Source organism: Sturnira hondurensis, unplaced genomic scaffold, assembly GCF_014824575.4.
Source record: "Sturnira hondurensis isolate 20B ecotype Veracruz unplaced genomic scaffold, ASM1482457v3 Scaffold0018725, whole genome shotgun sequence".
Taxonomy (NCBI): domain Eukaryota; kingdom Metazoa; phylum Chordata; class Mammalia; order Chiroptera; family Phyllostomidae; genus Sturnira; species Sturnira hondurensis.
In genome coordinates, this window is record NW_028091356.1 from 1,653,710 (window position 1) to 1,674,548 (window position 20,839).

Genomic DNA, 20,839 nt, shown 5'->3' on the forward strand with positions numbered 1-20,839 from the left:
AAATCAGCTGATAGTCTTATGGGAACTCCTTTGTAGGCAAGTATCTTGTTTTCTCTTGTTGCTTTTAAGACTCTTTCTTTTTAACATTGGGCATTTAAATTATGATGTGTCTTGGTGTGGTCCTCTTTGGATCCAACTTGATTGGGACTCACTGTGCTTCCTAGACTTGCATGCCTATTGCCTTCACCAAATTAGAGAAGTTTTCTTTCATTATTTTTTCAAATAGATTTCCGATTTCTTGCTCTTCCTCTTCTCCTGCTGGCACCCCTATAAGGCAAATGTTTGACCTCTTCAAGTTGTCCCAGAGGCTGTGACAACAGCCTTTTATGCTATACTTTTTTTTTGGGGGGGGGGGATTCTTTTTTCTTCTTGTTCTGATTAGTTTTTTGCTTCCTTACGTTCCAAATCATTGATTTGATTCTCAGTTTCATCTACTCTATTGTTGTTTCCTTGTAAATTGTTCTTTATTTCAAATAGTGAGTCCTTCATTTTTGACTGGGTCTTCTTTATGCTGCTGAGGTCCTCACTAAGTTCCTTGAGCATCCTTATAACCAGTGTTTTGAACTCCACATCTGATAGATTGCTTATCTTCATTTTGTTTAGCTCTTTTTCTGCAGTTTTGATCTGGTTCTTTCATTTGGGCCATCTTTCTCTGTCTCCGCATTTTGGCATTCTCCTCAGCATTCTCACCAATACTTGATACTGATTTAGCCATTCTGGTAGATCTGTACTGGTATCTCACTGTGTTTTAATTTGCATTTCCCCAATTACTAATTAGTTAAAGCACCTTTTAAGATGCCCGTTAGGCATTTGGATATCCTTTTCATCAAGAGCATTTTTGTGTCTCTTGTTCATTTTACTATTTGTAGGCATTCTTTATATATTCAGAATACAAACTTCTTGTCAGTTATCCATGCTACAAATATTTTCTCCCACTACTTGATTGCCTTTTTAGACTATCTATCCATCAATCTACCAACTATTTACTTTTTATAATTTTTTCAATTGGAGTTGACATACAATATTATGTTAGTTTCAATTGTACAACACAGTGATTAGACATTTATATAACTTATGAATTTTTCATCCCATAAACCTAATTACCTTCTGACACCATACATATATTGCAATATCATTGACTATGTTCCCTCTGCTGTACTTTACAGGCTTTTAAAACTGGCAGTTTGTACATCTTATCCCTTCTCCTTTTTCACCCACCCCCTCCACCCCCTCCCATCTGGCAACCATCAAAATGTTCTCTGCATCTATTACTTTGTTTCTGTTTTGTTTGTTCTTTTATTTACCTTTTAAATTCCACATATAAGTGAAATCATATGGCATTTGTCTTTCTCTGTATGACTTGTTTCACATAGCACAATACTCTCTAAGTACATCCATGTTTTTGCAAATGGCAAGATTTAATTCTTTTTATGGCTGAGTAATAGTCTACTGTATAAGTAACACCTCTTCTTTATCCAGTCATTTATTGATGGACCTTTATGTTGCTTTCATATCTTGGCTATTGTAAATAATGCTGCAATAAACATAGGGGTGTGTATGTCTTTTCAAATTAGCATTTTGGGTTTTTTTGTATAAATACTCAAATGGAATTGCTGGGTCATATGGTAGTTTTATTTTTAATTTTTTGAGAAACTCTCATATTTTTTTCTTAGTGGCTAAACCAAGTTATCCTCACCAGCACTTTTTCTTTATTGATTTATTGATGATGGCCATCCTGACTGGTATAAGGTGATATCTCACTGTGGTTTTAATTTGCATTTCCCTGATGATTAGTGATGTTGAGCATTTTTTCACATGTCTATTAGCCATATGTATGTACTGTTTGGAGAAATGTCTATTCAGGTTCTTTGCCCATTTTTCAATTGGATTGTTAATTGTTTTTTTCTTTTTTTGGTTTTAAGTTATAAGCTCCTTTTTAGTCTCTTAATGGTGCCTTTTGACAAACAGAAGTTTAAATTTTTAATGTAGTCCAATATATCAATCTTTTCCTATTTAATTTTTTTCCTTTCTCAAGGACATGAGAGTTATTTTCTCATTATTTCCTCAAAACTTATTGTTTTATTTTTCACATTTATATCTGCAATCCATCTGCAACTTATCTTTCTGTATGGTATGACATAGTAATCAAGTTGGTTTTTTTTTCATTAAATGGTATAGAAAAGATTCTTTTTCCTTTACAATTGAAAAGATTCTTCTTTCCCTCTACTGGGTATTTGGTGGAATTCTTTCACTGTAGAAACCCAATGGTTTTGTTCTAGAAAATCTTCTGCAAATTATTTCACTGATACATTCCTTACCTCTGTTTTCTATTTCTGGAATTCCTATTATTCAAACATTGTAGTTCCAGGACTTGTTCCTTAATTTTTGATATCTTTTTTCCTTCTATTTTTTATATCTGTCTTTTTTGTTGTACTCTCTATAGGACATTTCCTTACATTTCCCCCTCTCATTTAGTTTTATAATTTTTTGCCATTATATTTATTAGTTCTTTCTGTTTTGTATTTTGTTCTTACAATATCTAGTTTTTTATTTCATGATTGCAATATCTTCTTTTATTCCTATGATGACAATATTAATACTTTTTCAAAGGTGTCTTTTCTTTGCATAGTCTCTACTTCAAATTACCTTTCTATGTAACTTCTGGCCTATTGACTTGATTATTCACTTCTAGAAAATCAATACTATAGTGACTTTAATAATAACTTGCTAGCTTTTTCTCATTTCTCATTCTATTTTGCTAATTCCTCCTTTGGCTCTTGTTTCATCACTTATATATGCCTGGCTGCATTCATTAAAGAAACCCTTATTATTTTGCAGGTATCATGCTTGGAGACTCAAAAATTAGTAAAACATGGTTCCTGACTTGATTCTTCAAGCTATCTTCCCTTTATCTTGGTATCCAATTTCTCTTCACAGATAAGCAGCAACTGAAGACCTGGCCAGGGTGTTTATGGCAGAGAAATCTCAGGGCAGGTGGTTACCAGAGCAAACTGAATCACCCATCCAAAGAGGACAAGGCAAAGTCTAGTTATAACCACGTATAGGGCCTAATAAAAGAAAAGTTTTCAGGAAAGTTAGGAGCACAGCATTCCTGAGATTTAAAGCAGATAGCAGTTCTAGAAATTTATCCCTGCCCTTTAAAAAAAAATCCCTGCTTTTTAAGTTTGTTTTGGTGAGGAGTAGGGTTTGGTAGAGAGGAGAAGGAAGATGTTCTAAGTGTTAAAGATTCAGCAGAAAACAGAAACATGACTTCAAACATCATTTCTATAGTAGTAACTCCAAAAATTTAATTTTTTCTGAGTTCTAGATCCATATACTCAACAGTCTACCAGAAATTTTTACCTAAATATTCTACAAGCACCTCAAATTTAAATTGAAGTCACCCTTCTTCTAGATTCATGCCTTCTCTAATGTTCCGTAAGTGAACAGAAACATCATCATTAAATCTCCCAGTGCCATCCCAGCTAGACATTCCGGAGCTCAGTTTTCTCTCATCTTCCTTTTCTTTACTCCCCACTCCTCCTACACACCGGGCGTTGTATCCAACCCATGTCACCTCTAAGCTATCCCCGCCCTACTTTCAGTATCATTGTCCTCATGGCACTGGTTGTTACAAACAGAACAGAAAGAACTTGTGGAAAACTGCGGAACCTGGGGGACAAAGGTAGTGTAAGTGTGGGATAAACACAGGTGCGGAAGTAGTAGTTCCTGGGCAAGGCTGAAGACCACACCTCCAGTTCAATGTGATCACTTCAACCTCATTTCAGACAAATAATAAGATACTGAGATGGGAAGTACCATGAGGGATGGATAAAGGTTGTTTCAGCACAGCAGTAAAAAAAAAGAGGGTTGTACTAGAGACAGCAGTGGTGAAAAAAAAAACAGATACAATGCAGGTCCTGAACCAAGGTGGGCTGTTTATAAAAAGGCAAGAGAGCTTGGACATAGAAAAGAACCCGAGAAACAGCTAGAGGGAATGCGGCATGAATGCAGGCTATAGCCCAGTTGTTAGGGCACACGGCCGTACTTCTCTCAGGGAGGGGAGGGAACTCAGGTCCCTAAGAACTCAGAAAAGTAGAACAGCCTCCTTGTGTGGGATACGAAGAGATAGAGAGGGCTACTATTTAACAGTGTCACTCAAATAGAAGGATCTCAGTTATTATGTAACATGCTATAACTTAGAGTTTTATAAAGCAACAGAAGATTATTTCTGCTAGTTAGCAAGAGTTCCTGGAGACCTGTCTGCCTGACTATTCTCTAAGGAATAGTGAGGTTGTGTGTAGGACTTAACTCTATTGGACAAATAGGACAGGGGGGCCCTTTGGCCAATGGACTACAGTATTACCTAGGCTCCCTACCTGGTCTAATTGCCTCTTTTCACATTAATACCATAGTTATCTTCTAAAAATAAAAAAGTTGTATAAACAAGTCTAAAAACTTGAGTTCTGAAGTCAGGTAAGTGTGGGTTATAAATAATTTCCTTATTTATAAAATGGTGATGGTTATATCACATACCTAACAGGGTAGTTTTGAAAATGAAATGAATTAACATATTAAAAAATCACTTGCATGATGCCTGGACTATAGTAGGACCCAACACACAAAATGAAAAATTGGCTCTACAGCTTCTTCTTCTCAAAATCCTTTAATGGTTTCCAGATTTTCTAAGTCTCTACAACCTGGACTCATTATAAAAGCAAGCATTTGTTTCAGACTTAGCTATCTTTTCTACTAGATTATAAGCTACTTGAAGGCAGGAACCATGTCAGTTTTATGCCCTCATCAATCTGCACTACTGCTTGCATATAGTAGGCACTCAGTATATACTTGTTGAATGAATGCATGAACATACCATCTTTCTCCATCCATGCACTCCCCCCATTATAACTCATATGCATAATGCTAGCAGATGCTCTTTAGAATAACCCTGATGGTATGCACGATCTTGAAATGTTGAGGGAATTCTCATATCCATCTCATTTCACTGGATGACAAAAATTTGTATGCTTTCTCTCACTCTTACCAATGCCAGGTCACAGACTGCATGGACAATGAAACCCATAAGCCAGATCTATAACTCTAACTTTCTCTGTCCTTTTTTGCCAAACCTTTCTGAGGTAGACAAGTGGACTGCTTTAAGGCAGAGTTTAAATACACAGTTTGGATAGAATGAGTTGATTAAAGTTCATTGATTATAATTGGAAAACTATCCCAACCTCTAAACATGCAATAAAATAACAAAGTAGATTTTTAGCAACAAAATTGTATACTTACCATTCACTTGGTTGATTTCTGAGTTGGAGGATAAAATCTCATCTGCCAGTTTCTGTGCAGTAGGAAGAACTTCAGTGTGGTGTGCTGTGATTAAATATTGAATAAACTTTTGTAGCTGGTCCCTATTCATCTGGAAAAGGGTTTCTGAGATAGGAAGACGCAATTTGACTTGGTCTGGCTTGCGGATTCTGTAGAGCGACAGCGCTACCACATGAGCACAGTAGAATATGTCCTTGTTGCCACAGCCACAGGTCACTGAAGTGATTTTGCAGCGATCAAAACTGATGGCAACTTTGTAAGTCATTGCTGGTTCTGAAGTAGAGGCGGGCTCAGTTACTGTGCCACTGAGATGGAAGCCTAAGGAAACAAAGAAAATGTATTTAGGGATTCTGTAGTAAGAAACTTGAAGACTTTCATTTTGCATTTTAGTTAATCAATTCAAATACTATTTGCTGAGTATCTCCTGCATATATGGTAGGCTCTGCCAAAGATAGGTCAATGCAACTTAGGAACACACAATCTTGAAAGAGTCTTTACCCTGGAGTCCTCATGAACTAATAAGAAAACTTTGGTTTTACATGTGCACAGTTTTCTGGAGAGGCAGTTCATAGTTTTCATCACGAATCTCAAAAAGGTTACTAAGGAAACCCAAATAAGTTAAAAACCTCTGTAGCAAATTTTAAGCTCTAGGTGGTGGGCAAAGAGAAGTCTACAAATAACATCAGTACAATCTAGAGTAAGGTGAACGCTGTAAATAAAAAAGAAACCAAAAGAATGCTACATGGAAGGACAGGAAGAATAACAAGGAAGATAAAGACATTTCTTCCTCAAAACATACAAGTCTAAAGTGGTGACCACGTAGAATACCTAAAAAGGAAAGAAACCTTGTAAGACATGGAAAGCATAGTGTGGTATAGTGAGAATATGCAGTGTTATACCTTCACTCACTAGCACATAGCACCAATAATTTGTGATTATGTTTGTTGTCAACTTTTCACCTAATAGTTTTAGTAGTCACTGAGGATCATTTGCCTTCATCTAGCATGTCATTGGGGTGACTTTTTTTTTTTTCCTTAAATTTTGACTCTCACCTACTCTGACTCTTGACACCCTCATCTGTAAAATAAGGAAAAAATAGGTAAAGTGGTCAGTTCACTGTCTGGAACATAGTGGGTGCTTGATTTTAAAAAGTGAAAAAAAGCCCCACAAAAATTTATGGAAACTTAAATTCCCATAGAACTTATGGGAAAAACAAGTACTTTATAGATAAAAATCTCCTGAATATCATCTTTGTAATGATCTTTCATTCATACTTTCCTAAAATATTAAGAGAGACTTCTGGTCAAGATGGAGGTGTAGGTAAACATGGCTTGCCCCCTTGCATAAACACATCAATATTACAACTAAACTACAGAACAAGCATCACTCAGACCATCAAATTCGAGTTGACTGGAAGTCTGACAATTATGGAATTGAAGAAACCACATTCATACAGACTGGCAGAAGAGAAGATGCAAAGATGCAGAATGACCTGGTCCCACACCCATTGTGGTGAATAAAAATTTGGGAGGGGTATTTTGAGAGTGAGGGGTCCCAGTCCCACACCAGACCTCCAAGGCAGGGTTCCAGTGCCAAGAAGATAAGTACCCATAACTTCTGGCTGCAAAAACCAGCAGGGATTGAGTCAGTGGAAAAAAAACTGCTGGATTTCCAAATAGTTCCTCTCAAAGAACCCACACATAAAGTTATTCAGACTCACTCCCTTTGAGCTCCAGCACTGTGGTAGCAGCTTGAAAGTCACCAGTGGCATACAAGGAGAAACTGAAGTGTCTTGCATCAAGGTGAGAAATGGGGAGCAGCTTTTTCTCAAAAAGGCAGGCAGAGGTCATTGTCCCTTTGCCGGGCCCTCCACCCACAGGGCCACAGAGTGTGACCCATGGATATGAACAAGGTGTGGGGACTGCCTGGGGGTGTGAAGTGCAGACTGGTGGGGGACAAAGGGGAAAGAACTGGGACAACTGTAACAGCATGATCAATAAAATAATTTTAAAAAGCAGCAAGAGAAAAGCAGCTAGTTACCTACAAAGGAGCTCCTATAAGACTGTTAGCTAACTTCTTAACAGAAACTTTACAGGCAGGAGGAATTGGGAAAAAAATATTCAAGTGATGAAAAGCAAGGACCTACAACCAAGATTACTTTACCCAGCAGAGGTATCATTTAGAATTGAAGGGCAGACAAAGAGATTCCCAGATGAGAAAAAGCTAAAGTTCTCACCACCAAACCAGTATTATATGAAATGTTAAAGGATCTTCTTTATAAAAAATAAAATCTATGAATGGTAAAAAAATATGAACAACACAATGGCAATAAATATCTGTCAACAACTGAATCTAAAAAAACAAAATAAATGAATATGTAGAACAGAAACAGACTCTTATGTACAGAGAGCATTTTGATGGTTGCCCGATGGCTGGGGTGTTGGGCGGATGGGTGAAAACTTGAAGGGATTAAGAGGTACAAATGGTTGTTACAGAATAGTCACTGGGATGTAACCTACAGCATAGGGAATATTGTCAATAATATTTCTAATAACTACGTATGGTGTCAGATGGGTCGGAGATTCATCAGGATGCTTACTTAGTAAATTATGTAACATTTAATCACTAGGATATACACCTGAATCTAATATAGTAATGTATGTCAACTGTAATTGAAAAATAAAAATGAGCCCTGACTGGTGGGGCTTGGTTGGGTGTCTTCCTGCAAAGCAAAAGGCCACCAGTTCAATTACCAGTCAGGGGACCTGCCTGGATTGCAGGTTCAGTCCCTGGCTGGGACACGTATAAGAGGGAATCAATCAATGTTTCACTCTCACATTGACATTTCTCTCCCTTTCTCCCTCCCCTTCTTTCTATAAATAAATAAATAAATGCATAAATAAATGAACAAAATCTTAAAAAAAAAAGAAAAATTATTTTAAAAATAATAAAACATCCCACATCTTGTAAACTGTTAGAATTCAGATATAGATACAGGTAATCTGGCCCCAAAGCCTTTGTTCTTAACTACCACAACATATGAATATGACTATGCAGTTTAAATATGCAGTTAAAGTATGTATATGTCTTTATAGAAGTAATTAGGAAGTAAAACTCCACAAAAATTCATTAATGTCAAGTCTGTAAACTTTTACGTCTTCCTGGCTTCCTGAGCAATTGGTCAAGGCAACTGAAACCGACTGCTGTTATGCTCTCACAGTTGGGAGATGGGCTCATGAACTCATCTGCACAAGACAATGTCTCAGCACGGTGAGCGAATCATCTGCTGAGAGTTCTAAAAGAAAGCACTTCTCAGTACAGCCCTCTGACACTATTCAAAGCCTTTTGTGTTCCCGAGTGCAAGAAAGGCTCTAGTAAAGCTTGAGCAATTAAAACCACTTTGCTCATTGCTCTTTTGATTCACCAAACCCATGAGCAGGTGCCAATGCATGAAAATGAATGTAATTTCAACCAATGGCAGGGAAAGGAGAGCTGAGGTTTACAGAAAGAACCATTTTCTTATAGTCAGTTTAAGTGTGGGAAGTGTGGGTGTGCAGTGTGTGTGTGTGTACACACTATATATAAACTAAGTATCTCCTTTGAATGAGCATGCTTTCCTCTTGAATAAATTTGGTTTTGATGATGCTGCATCATGTAAATGAGACCTTCTCCCTTAGTTCCAGTCCCCTGGAAGGCTGTAGCAGTATATCAGCAGTCACTTTCTCCTTTCTGTCACCTAGCAAAATGGTGGCCACACAAAGGCATAAAACGGTGATAGTGACAGTCTCAAAAACAACTAATTTCCTTTCCAGAAGGCCTATTCAAAAGCTGGATGACTGCTGCCTAAACAAGAGCACTGAAATGGCTCTGTGGACTCACCATGATACACAGAGCTCAGGAATCGGGATGCTTAAATTCTAATTCCAGTATCCCTCAATTCCCCTTTCCCTATTTCTTATTAATGCAGAAAGACAAATTACCTATATGCCTATCAGACTCATGTGAAAGTAATTTGTAAAAAACACATTTCCAAGAGATATCATCAACTGCACTCCCAACTGGCCAGGGCCAGCACCTATATAAATTTACAAGAAGCAGATGGTGCCCTCAGCACTGGGTGTGGGTGAGAGAGATTGTAGGGATGAACAGTATTGTTATTTGGGAATACAAATGATGCTGCCCCATTACCCTGAGAGCTACTTGGCTTGTTTGTTTTAGAGAGGTCACCCTAAGCTTCTCAGAGCAGCTGAGTAAGCTTGAGGGCCCCTCTTGTGGCCATCTGCTCCCCTCCCAGACTTCTCTGACAAATCAAGAGGTTTTCCTTGCATTAACCTCTGGTCCTTCTCAGCACCAGCTTCTGCAAGCAATGGTTTCCACTGTCCATCTGTGCCAGCAACCAGTTAAGAAACAGCGAGGGTTCCCAAGCCCAGGCATTCACTTACAGAGATGCCCTTGCATTGTTTTCCAGTACTCTTATTTGGACCTCTGTAAGGGGAGGAGGCATATATTTTAAAAGGCTGAGTTATTTTTTTGTTCTTATTTTAGAAACATTTTATGTAGAAAAATATAAAGTGGGAAACATTTGTCTGGAAAATTCACTTAAAAATCTAACAGGCATAAAACAATCACTTTAAAAATAGTAATTTCATTCTCCTACCGCCAACTACTCTGTGGAGCATTATGATTCGAAGAACAAGTTGTCCTGTATACTGATGCGTAGATAACCTACCTATTCAGAACTGCAGACTAGGTGCCACTTCTCAGTTCACAGATTTGAACACAGATTGGAAAAAAAATACCAGACTCCTTAGGCAGTTCTAGGCAGAGACAATGTGCACGTATACCAGGTACACATTTTGCCAAAATGGATGTTAGAGGCTAGTAATTACCACATGGGTTATTGATTTGAACAGAAAAAGGGCAACATACAGGTCTGTCCAGAAGGTATCCAGCCGCGTAAAATTAAAAAGATATTTACTGAGTAAGATAAAATATACACTGTACATAGGACAATGACACCTCAGTCCCCTTCCAAGTAGGCACCTTGGGACCTCACACAGTTCTCCCAATCACCATCAGCTGCCCCATCGCATTTTCCTGAATCTCATGAATGCTCTGAAATCTCTTCCCTTTCAAAAGTGATTCTAGTTTTGGGAAAAGCCAGAAGTCACAGGGCACTAAACTTGGGCTGTAGAGGGGTTCAGTCACCTGGGTGATTCGATGTTTCAACAAAAAACTCTGCATGAACCCTGGCTGGTGTAGCTCAGTGGATTGAGCACAGGCCTGTGAACCAGAGGATCACGTTTCGATTCCCAGTTAGGGCACATGTCTGGGTCGCAGGCCAGTTCTAAGCAGGGGATGCACAAGAGGCAACCATACATTTATATTTCTCTCCCTCTCTCCTTCCTTTCCCCTCTAAAGATAAATAAAATCTTAAAAAAAAAACCTCTGCATGAGACATGTTGCATGAGCTCATGTGTTACCGTGATGAAGCTGCCCATCACCAGCTGCCCATAGCTACAGGCTTCTGAATCATCCGAACAGTTTCCGAGGAGGAATGTTCAAGATTAACGCAAAAGTGGATGCAGATTCGATGCTCTACTTGCTCGGTCATTTTGGATGTGACAGCCACACAGTTCACATGGTCACTCAACAGCATCTACTCCCCCCACTGACTAGTACAGTGAAGTCACCATTGTTCACACTTATACATTCCAGTCCACTTTCCTTGGCTGCCAGGCTACATCGATGTCATGCAAATGTTCTCATTATATTAACAATGGCTGAATTTTTCCAAACAGACCTTGTCTAATTGTAAAATGGTTCCAGAAATTACCATATTCCATTCAGTAGCCTACATCAGTGGGGAAAAAGAAAAACTGAGCAATAAACTACTTTTCAAAAGAAAGAGGACATATCTAGCTATTTTTTATCAACCACCATATTAAGTGATCAAATATTTATATTTGAGAGTCTTAAAAACAGTATTCAGATTTATTTTAAACCATTACAAAATGCCCACCCTGGTCAGGTGGCCCAGTTGGTTGGAGTATCATCCTGTATACCATAGATGATGAGTTCAATCCCTGGTCAGGGCACACACCTGGGTTGCGGGTTTGTTCCCCAGTCGGGGCGTGTACAAGAGGCAACCTACTGAATGTTTCTCTCTCATATGGATGTTTCTTTCTCTCCTTCCTTCCCTCCCACTCTTACTCTCTCCCTCCCTCCCTCTTCCTCTTTAAAATCAATAAACATATCCTCAGGTGAGGGTTTTTAAAAAATTAACAAAATACCCTTTTCAAGGGGAAAAAGATTTTCTGGTTACTTCCCTGAGACTGTGTGTACTGAATCAAATTATCAGAATGTACTGAAATTAAAATTCAGTTAACATACACAGCACTTAGAATAGTGTCTGGCATACCCTAAAGTACTCAAACATGTTATCATTATGTTAGCATTTCAACTATAACTGTAGCTAGTTCCCTTATTCCAGTGTCTAAACTTCCCTAATTTTAAGCAGACCCTAACCTCCAATGACCTAAAAAAATGCCTATGCATTAATGTCATGAACCATAATCACATTCTTTTTTTAATTATGAATTTTTCGATTACTATTTACATTCAATATTCTTTTGTATTAGTTTCAGATGTACAGCAGAGTGGTTAGACAATCATAGACTTCACAAAGTGTTCTTCCTGATAATTCTAGTACCCAACTGGCACCATACATAGTTATTGCAATATTATTGATTATATTTCTCATACTGTTGTAATCAAATTCTTATAGCAATCAAAAGACTAATTTTCAAAGTGATCTTCATCCTCACCTTTTCTAAACTCCATATTTTATTTCTAACCTCTATATTTTATTTCTAACACAGCCTTTTTAATACAGAAATGAATGCATAGCCCATATAACATCCTTTATTTAAAGGTTTCATACATTAGTAAGAATGCTATTCCTAACATTTACAGCATTTTGGTCAAAGGCCTCATATCACCCTCCAGCTTTATTCTTTTGTTCAATCTTGCAACTTGACCTGTGTGGAGAAACAAGAATGTCAAAACAAATTCAATTAGGACAATGCTTTTCATTTTGTTTAGAAACTGGGGCAAAATCATTTTTCCACATTCTACAGTAACCTGATTCCATACAAACAGCAATCAAATAGAAGACATTCTCATCTGCCGTCACTGAGGGTTCTAAATGCATTGACATCATCCACTGGATCCGAGGAGCAATTCTTCACAGGAAAGAGCTCTAGTGTCAGCAACTCCTCCGAATCACAACTGCCCCCTTACTGCACAATTCAATGAACTGGCCAGCACCTCTTTGTGCCCACTGTTTTTGTATGGCTTTTTAACTTCTTTGCTGTTCTAACCCCAAAGGTGGGGAACAAAATTGTTAAGGAAACATTACTCCTCATTTATTCCTCTTTATAAAAATTCCCTGACACCTTTAGAATATTGAAATGATGAACTGTGTGCATTTACAGGTTCTCAAGGTCTGTGTAATATAATTTGTTTTTCTCTTCTTTAAAGGGTTTAAATTTGTTTATAAAAGTCATGATTGATACTAGTTTTCTGAGTGTGTTTGTGTGTGTGTGTTTAAAGAAGAACAGGTGTGGAATTCTGTCAAATGCTTTATCTGAATCTTTTAAGGTAATCTCATGGTTTTTCTTTTTTGGTTTTTAACATGGTGAATTACATTGATTAAACTTTTACATGTATTTTCTTTTTCTTTTTTAAAGTTTAATCTTTACTGTATTTTTTCCAATACCATTTCATATATTTTCAATTGATTTATAATTTGCATTCTTTTAAAAATGTTTTATTGGCTCCCAGTCAAGAGGGTGACCAGGCAGACATGGCTTGCCTCTTCACACAACCACATCAAAATTATGACTAAAATACAGAACAACCATCACTCATGACCCATGGACATGAACTAAGGGGAGGGACTGCTGAAGGGAAGGGGATACCAGGCAGATGGAGAGCAAAGGGAAAAATTGGGACAACTGTAATAGCATAATCAATAAAATATACATAAAAATAAAAGTGTTCAACAAAATACTAGCAAAAAGAATTCAGAAATACATTTAAAAGATGTGAGGAGGGGTATATAAGGGGACAAAAAGGTAATAAAAATACAATAAAGATTAAATTTAAAAAATCATTCACCATGACCAACATGGATTCATTTCTTGGATGTCAGATTGGTTCAATATCCATAAATCAACTAACTGATAGACCAAATAATCAAATGAAAGATAAAAATCATGTCATATTAACAGATGCAGAACAACCACTATCAGAATCCAGCATCCCTTTATGATAAAAACTCTCAGCAAAGTGCGAACAGAAGGAACATACTTCAACATAACAAAGGCCATACATGACAAATCCACAGTTAACATCATCCCCAACAGGGAAAAGCTAAAAGTGTTTCCCTTAGATCAGGAACAAGACAGAGACATCTGCTTTTACCACTTTCTTTCCTTTCACCACCTTTATTCAACATAGTACTGCAAGTCCTAGCCACAGAAATCAGACAAGAAATAAAAGGCATCCAAACTGGAAAGAAAAGAAATAACACTGTCATTATTTACAGACAACATATATAGAGAACCCTAAAGATTCTACCAAAGAAAAAAACCTGTTAGAACTGATGAATAAACTCAGTAAAGTAGTAGGATACAAAATCAGTATTCAGGAGATAATTAAGAAAAAATATCATTTATAATTGTGTCAGAAAAATAAATCACCTAGGAATAAATTTGAGGAGAAATGACTTGTACTCAAAAAATTACAAGATACTGAAGAAGATACAAATAAATGGAAGCATATATCATGCTCAAGACTAGGAAGAATTAACATTGTTAAATTATCCATAGTACACAAAGCAATCTATAGATGTAATGCAATCCCTATCAAAATACCACTAGCAATTTTTTATAGAACTAGGGTAAATAATTATAAAATGTACATGGAATCATAGATAGACCCCAAATAGTCACAGCAATCTTGAGAAAGAGAAGCAAAGTTGGAAGTATCAAGCTATCTGGTACCAAACTATACTACAAGCCTACAGTAATCAAAACAACATGGTATTGGCATAAAAAAAAACGAGACACATAGATCAAGGAAACATAATAGAGAGCCCATGAAAAAACCTACACCTTTATGACAAAGGAGGCAAGAATATACAATAGGGTAAAGGAAGTCTTATTCAATAAATAATGTTGGGAAAACTGGACAGATACATGGAAAAACATAAAACTAGATCACCTTCTTATACCATATTCAAGAATAAACTCAAAAATAAATTAAACACTTAAATTTAAGACTACAAACTATAAAACTCCTAGAAGAAAACATAGGCAGTAAACTATCTGACATTGTTTTCATAATATTTTTATTATGATATATCCTCTAGGTCAAGGGAAACAAAAGAAGAAAAATGGGACTACAGCAAACTAACATGTTGTTTATGCACAGCAAAGGAAACTATTAACAAAACACAAGACAACCTACCAAATGGGAAAAGCTATTCACCAATGATACACTCCAACAAGGGGTTAATATCCAAAATTTATAAAAAACTCATATAGGCCTGGCTGGTGTGGTTCGTGGATTGAGTGCCAGCCTGTGAATCAGAGGATCACTGGTTCGATTCCCAGTCAAAGCACATGGTTGCAGGCCAGGTCCTCAGTGGGGGACACGCAAGAAGCAACCACACATTGATGTTTCTCTCCTCTTTCTCCTTCCCTTCCCCTCTCTCTAAAAATAAATAAATAAATCTTTAAAAAGAAGAAATCATACAACTTAATACCAAAAAGACAAAGAATCCAATTATAAAATGGGTAGAGGGCCTAAACAGACATTTCCCCAAACATGGCATACAGATGGCCAATAGACATATGAAAAAATGCTCAATGTCACTAATAATCAGAGAAAATGCAAATTAAAACCACAACGAGCTATCACCTCACACCTTTCAGAATGTCTATCATCAATAAATGAACAAACAAGCATTAGCAGGATGGGGAGAAAAGGAAAGAGTCACACATTGTTTGTGGAATTACAAATTGGTATAGCCCCTATGGAAAACTGTATAAACATTCCTCAAAAAATGAAAAGTACAACTGTTATATGACCCACCAATTCTACTTCTGGGTATATTTGAAGAAATACAAAACACTAATTTGAAAAGATTAATGTACCCCTATGTTCACGCGGCATTATTCACAATAGCCACGATATGGAAGTGATCTAAGTGCCCACCAATAGACACCTGGTTAAAGAAGATGCAGTATATATAAACAATAGAACAATAGTCAGCCATTAAAAACAACAAAATCTTACCACCTGAAACAGCATGGATGTAACTGGAGGGTATTATATACACTAAGTGAAATCAGTTAGAGAAAGACAAATACCATATCATTTCACTTACATGTGGAATCTAAAGGACAAAATAAATGAACAAACAAAACAGAAAAAAGACTCATACATAGAAAAAACAAACTGATGGTTGCCAGATGGGAGGGGGGTTGGAGAACCAGGTGAAAAATGTGAAGTGATTAAGAAGTACAAATTGGTAGTTACAAAACAGTCAAGGGGATGTAAAGTACAGCAGAGGAGAATACAGTCAATAATATTGTAATAACTATGTATGGTGCCAGGTGGTAGATGCTAGACTTACGGGGGTAGGAACTCCCTTTGTAAGGTATATGGATGTCTAACTATTAGGCTGTACACCTGAAACTAATATGAAGTAATCTTAAATGCCAACTGTAATGAACAAATAAAAAATGAAAACAAACAAAAATAGTATAGTATAGTACAGTATAGTATAGTATAGTATAGTAAATACATAAACCAGGAACATAGTCATTTATTATATCATTATCAAGTATTACATACTATACATAATTGTATGTGCTATATTTTTAGGTCTGTTTACACCAGCATCACAACCACATGAATGAGTTGCACTATGATGTACAATGGCTATCTCACAAGGCAATAGGAATTTTTTAGCTCTATTATAAGCTTACAGGACCACCACTGTATATGTGGTGGGTCACTGACTGAAATATGGTATGTGTATTATTATTAGTGAATAAATTGAACTAGAGATGTTCAGTGACTTGCACAAAGTCATACAACTTGTAGCTAACTGGTACTATTAAAGTTATATACAATGAATGTATGGAGAGAATAAAGAGAAAATTTCTCTTTATTCACTCAGAAAGTTTCACAGAAGAACTGAATCTCAATGGAGACCAAGCAGTTTCTCTGGAATTCTAAACTGATGATTCAAGGTATGCAAATTTCAATGATGTAAGGTAAGAAGAGATGGAAGTCACTTGGGTTCACAAAATAATTAGTTTGAACTCTGTGATCTCTAGTTCACACAGTCTCTTCAGCTCATACAGTCTCTTCTAGTTCATACAGTCTATGGTTCTACACTAGTGCAGAAAATTAAACAAAGTAGTGCCTGGTTGGTACAGACCTTGTTTCTATGTAATACTGGAAATAACCTATGGGAAGTGTGTCATTGTGTCCAAGAAACAAGGGCACAGATACTGTCAATTATAAATGGAATACAGTTTTAAAGGCTTTGAAGTTAGTTGGGGAAGTCAAATCACCATTTTTTAAAAATTTTTATTTATTTACCTTTAGAGGGGAAGGGAAAGAGAGAAATATCAATGTATGGTTGCCTCTTGTGAGTCCCCTGCTGGGAACTGGACTGCAACCCAGGCATGTGCCCCGACTGGGAATCGAACCGCGATCATGTGGTTCACAGGCCTGCACTCAATCCACTGAGCTACACCAGCCAGGGCATCAAATCACCATTTTAATATTGTTTTTTTTTCTAACTAAATATACCATATAAAGCAATTATTTAAAAGTTGTGCATGCTCTGTTCAAATGTATTCTAAAATGTCTGTTCAAGAAAAAAAAAGAAAGATGGGTTCCTTAAAAAATTAGAATCAGGCCTGGAAGGAGCTGTGGCTCTCAGCAAAAAGTTAATGAATAACCTTTTGTGTCCAATGCCAATTAGCTTTTATAACAGTTCTAGCCTTCAAAGGACAGGAAGCAGTGAGGAAATTCAACAGAGAATTTCCATTCAGGCTAGAAAAAAGCAGCAGAGGGTAATCCCAGGAAAACAGTGCATATATAAGCAGAATCATTTCCTTTCTTTTTGGTTTAGACTGGAAAAAAGCAGGATGGTAAAAGATGCTAGGAGGTAAGTGAAACCTGAACTAGGGTAGCAGAATAGAAAATAGGCTTTAGTGGGACCCAGTAGTATAGAGCAACTAAGAATGGTACTTTCTCTTAGCTTTTCCTTTCTATAAGTTAAGAAGAGTTAGAATTCTTTTTTTAAGTATATTTCATTAATTATGCTATTACAGTTGTTCCGACTGTTCCCCCTTTATCTACTCTCTGCCCTGCACCACCCAACCCTCCAGCATCCCCCCTGTCCTTAGTTCACGTCCATGGGTTATACATATAAGCTCTTTGAGTTCTGTTTCCTATACCATTTTTCACCTCTTCCTGTCTATTTTATGCCTACCAATTATGCTTCTTATTCACTGTACCCTTCCCCCTCCCCACTGAAATCCCTCCACGTGATGTCCATTCTCCAATTCTGTTCCTGTTCTAGTTGTTTGCTTAGTTTCTGTTTTCATTGTTTTGCTTTTCTTTTAAAGGAAAGATAGTCGATAGTTGTGAGTTTGTTGTCATTTTACTGTTCATATTTTTATCATCTTCTATTTCTTAAATAAGACCCTTTAATATTTCATATAATAAGAGCTTGGTGGTGATGAACTCCTTTAACTTGACCTTATCTGAGAAGCACTTTATCTGCCCTTCCATTCTAAATGAAAGCTTTGCTGGATAGAGTAATTTTGGATGTAGGTCCTTGCGTTTCATGACTTTGGATACTTCTTTCCAGCCCCTTCTTGCCTGCAAGGTTTCTTTTGAGACATCAGCTGACAGCCTCATGGGTACTCCTTTGTAGGTAACTCTGTCCTTTCCTCTTGCTGCTTTTAAGATTCTTTATCCTTAATCTTGGTTAAACTTAATGATGATGTGCCTTGGTGTGATTCTCTTTGGGTCCAACCTGGACTTCCTGGAAGTCTATTTCCTTCACCAGAGTGGGCAAGTTTTCCTTCATTATCTGTTCAAATAAGTTTTCAATTCCTTGCTGTTGTTCTTCTCTTTCTGGCACCCCTATAGCTTGGATATTAGAATGTTTCAGGTTGCCCTAGAGGTTCCTAAGTCACTCTTCATTCTCTTGAATTCTTGTTTCTTCATTCTGTTCCAGTTGGATGTTTATTTCTTTCGTTTGTTCCAAATCATTACTTTAAGTCCTGGTTTCCTTCCTGTCACTGTTGGTTCCCTGAATATTTTGCTTTATTTCATTTTGGTTATCTTTCATTTGTTCTTTCATTTTTCAACCAAGCTCAATCAGTTCTGTGAGCATTTTGATTACCAGGACTTTAAATTCTCCATCAGATAGGTTGGCTATCTCCTTATCGCTTAGCTCTCTTTTTGAAGTTTTGCTTTGTTCTTTCATTTGGGCCCTATTTCTTTGTCTCCACGCACCTGTTAAGTTGTAAGGGGGAGGGGCCTTAGGTATTCACCAGGGCAGTGCTGCAGTGCAGCGGGAGGTGGGGAGGGGCCAGAGAGGGAACAATACAGCTCACCTGCTCAGCTCTAGCCCACTTTCCAAAGAACTCTAGAGCTCTCCTGTGAGACTGGGAGTTTCTCCCATTGGGGCAATGGCATAGTCCACAGTCAGCTCTGAGTCTCAGTTGCCCGTTCAGCCAGCCCCGCCCGAGTGGTCCACTGCCTTGCCGCAGGTTCTTACTCATCTGGGTGTTCTGGTTGACTGTTTCTTTAATTCCTTGGTTGTTGGAGTTCCATACAGTTTGATTTTCTGGCACTTCTGGTTGTATATTGCTTTTAGATTGGTTGTTTTCCTCCTTCGGGTTGTGCAAGGAAGCAAAGGGTTTCTACCTACACCTCCACGTTGGCCAGAACTCTACAAAGGTTCTTCAGGGTGGATTAATTAAATTGATAATACACCAGAACCTGTGGACTGGTATAGACTGAGGAGTCTCAGCATGGATTGAGATTGAAAAGTTAGAATTCTTGTTAAACCAGAGTAAAGCCAAGGATAAACCACAACAGTGGGTGTTTTATTTTGATGAAATGCCCAGGGAGGGAGGTTGCAGGGCAGAGGGGAGTAAATGGGGAGAGGGGAATTGGACAACTATAATAGCATAATCAATAAAACATATTTAAAATAAGAAATGAAGATCTCAATAAAAGTAAACAAAAGTACTCAAAAATAAATAAAGGTAAAACATGGCAATTATAAAAGGTAGCATTACTGGAACAATGGTTTGAAACTCCGGTTTTTGTTTTATACATGATTTTTTAAACTAATATGTATTTTTAAAATTATTAGTCTAAAAACCAGTAATAATATAACTTTGATTTGTATTTCCACCTGTTGTTTTCTACATAATTTAAGAGACTAATACATTTACAAGAATTACTTATATTTTGGGGAGCTCAATGTATAAAGATGTAACATTATGGTACCAATAACCAAAAGGGGTGGGAGACAGAGCTGTAAATAGCAGCTTTTCTTTGACATGGAAATTAAGCTGGTATAAATTCAAATTAGAGTGTTATAACTTTAGGATGCTAAACGTAATCACTATAGTAACCGCAAAGAAAAGAGTTTTATGCATAAAAGGAAATGAGAAAGGAATTTAAACATTTCACTACAAAAACAATCAATTAGACCAAAGACAAAACAGTAAAGCACAAATGAGAGGCAAAAGAGCTAAAAGACATAGAAAACAAATGGAGAAATGACAGAAATAACTCAGTATTGGTAACTAAGTGTAAATGGATTAAATTCTCTGATCAAAAGACAGAGATTGGCAGAATGAATAAAAACCCATGATCAAAATAGATGCTGTTACAAAAGACTCACTTTAAATCCAAAGACACAAATAGATTAAAAGTTGAAAGGATGGAAAAAGATATCCCATGCAAATAGTAACCAAAAGAGAGCAGGGCTGGCTATACTAAAACCAGACAAAATAGACTTAAATAAATTTACAAAAGACTAACAAGGACATTATATATTAATAAAAGCTTCAATTCAGCAGGAAGATATAACCATTATAAACATTTACCTACCTAATAACAAACAAGTAAGGTAAATGGAGCAAACATCAACAGGATTGAAGGAAGAAATAGGCTATACTACAAAAATAATTAGGAGAGTTCAATATCCCATTCTAATGGGTAGACCAACAACGCAGAAGATAAGCAAGCACGGGACATAACAAAATAGACCCACTAGTTCTCACAGAAATATGTAGAACACTACCCCCACCAATAGGAGCATACACATTCTTCTCAAGTGCACATAGGACATTGTCCAGGAGAGACCATATCTTCAATCATAAGT

The 20,839-nt window shown here is 37.0% G+C and overlaps 1 protein-coding gene across 1 annotated transcript in view; it reads right to left on the minus strand.

Annotated features, from left to right (window-relative positions):
- ZSWIM5 (zinc finger SWIM-type containing 5) overlaps positions 1-20,839 on the minus strand; it is a 122,559-nt gene that overhangs the window by 55,306 nt on the left and 46,414 nt on the right. Inside the window, exon 2 of the mRNA XM_037069627.1 lies at positions 5,296-5,652. Coding sequence (XP_036925522.1) covers positions 5,296-5,652 — 357 coding nt within the window. The remainder of the gene's footprint in view (positions 1-5,295; positions 5,653-20,839) is intronic.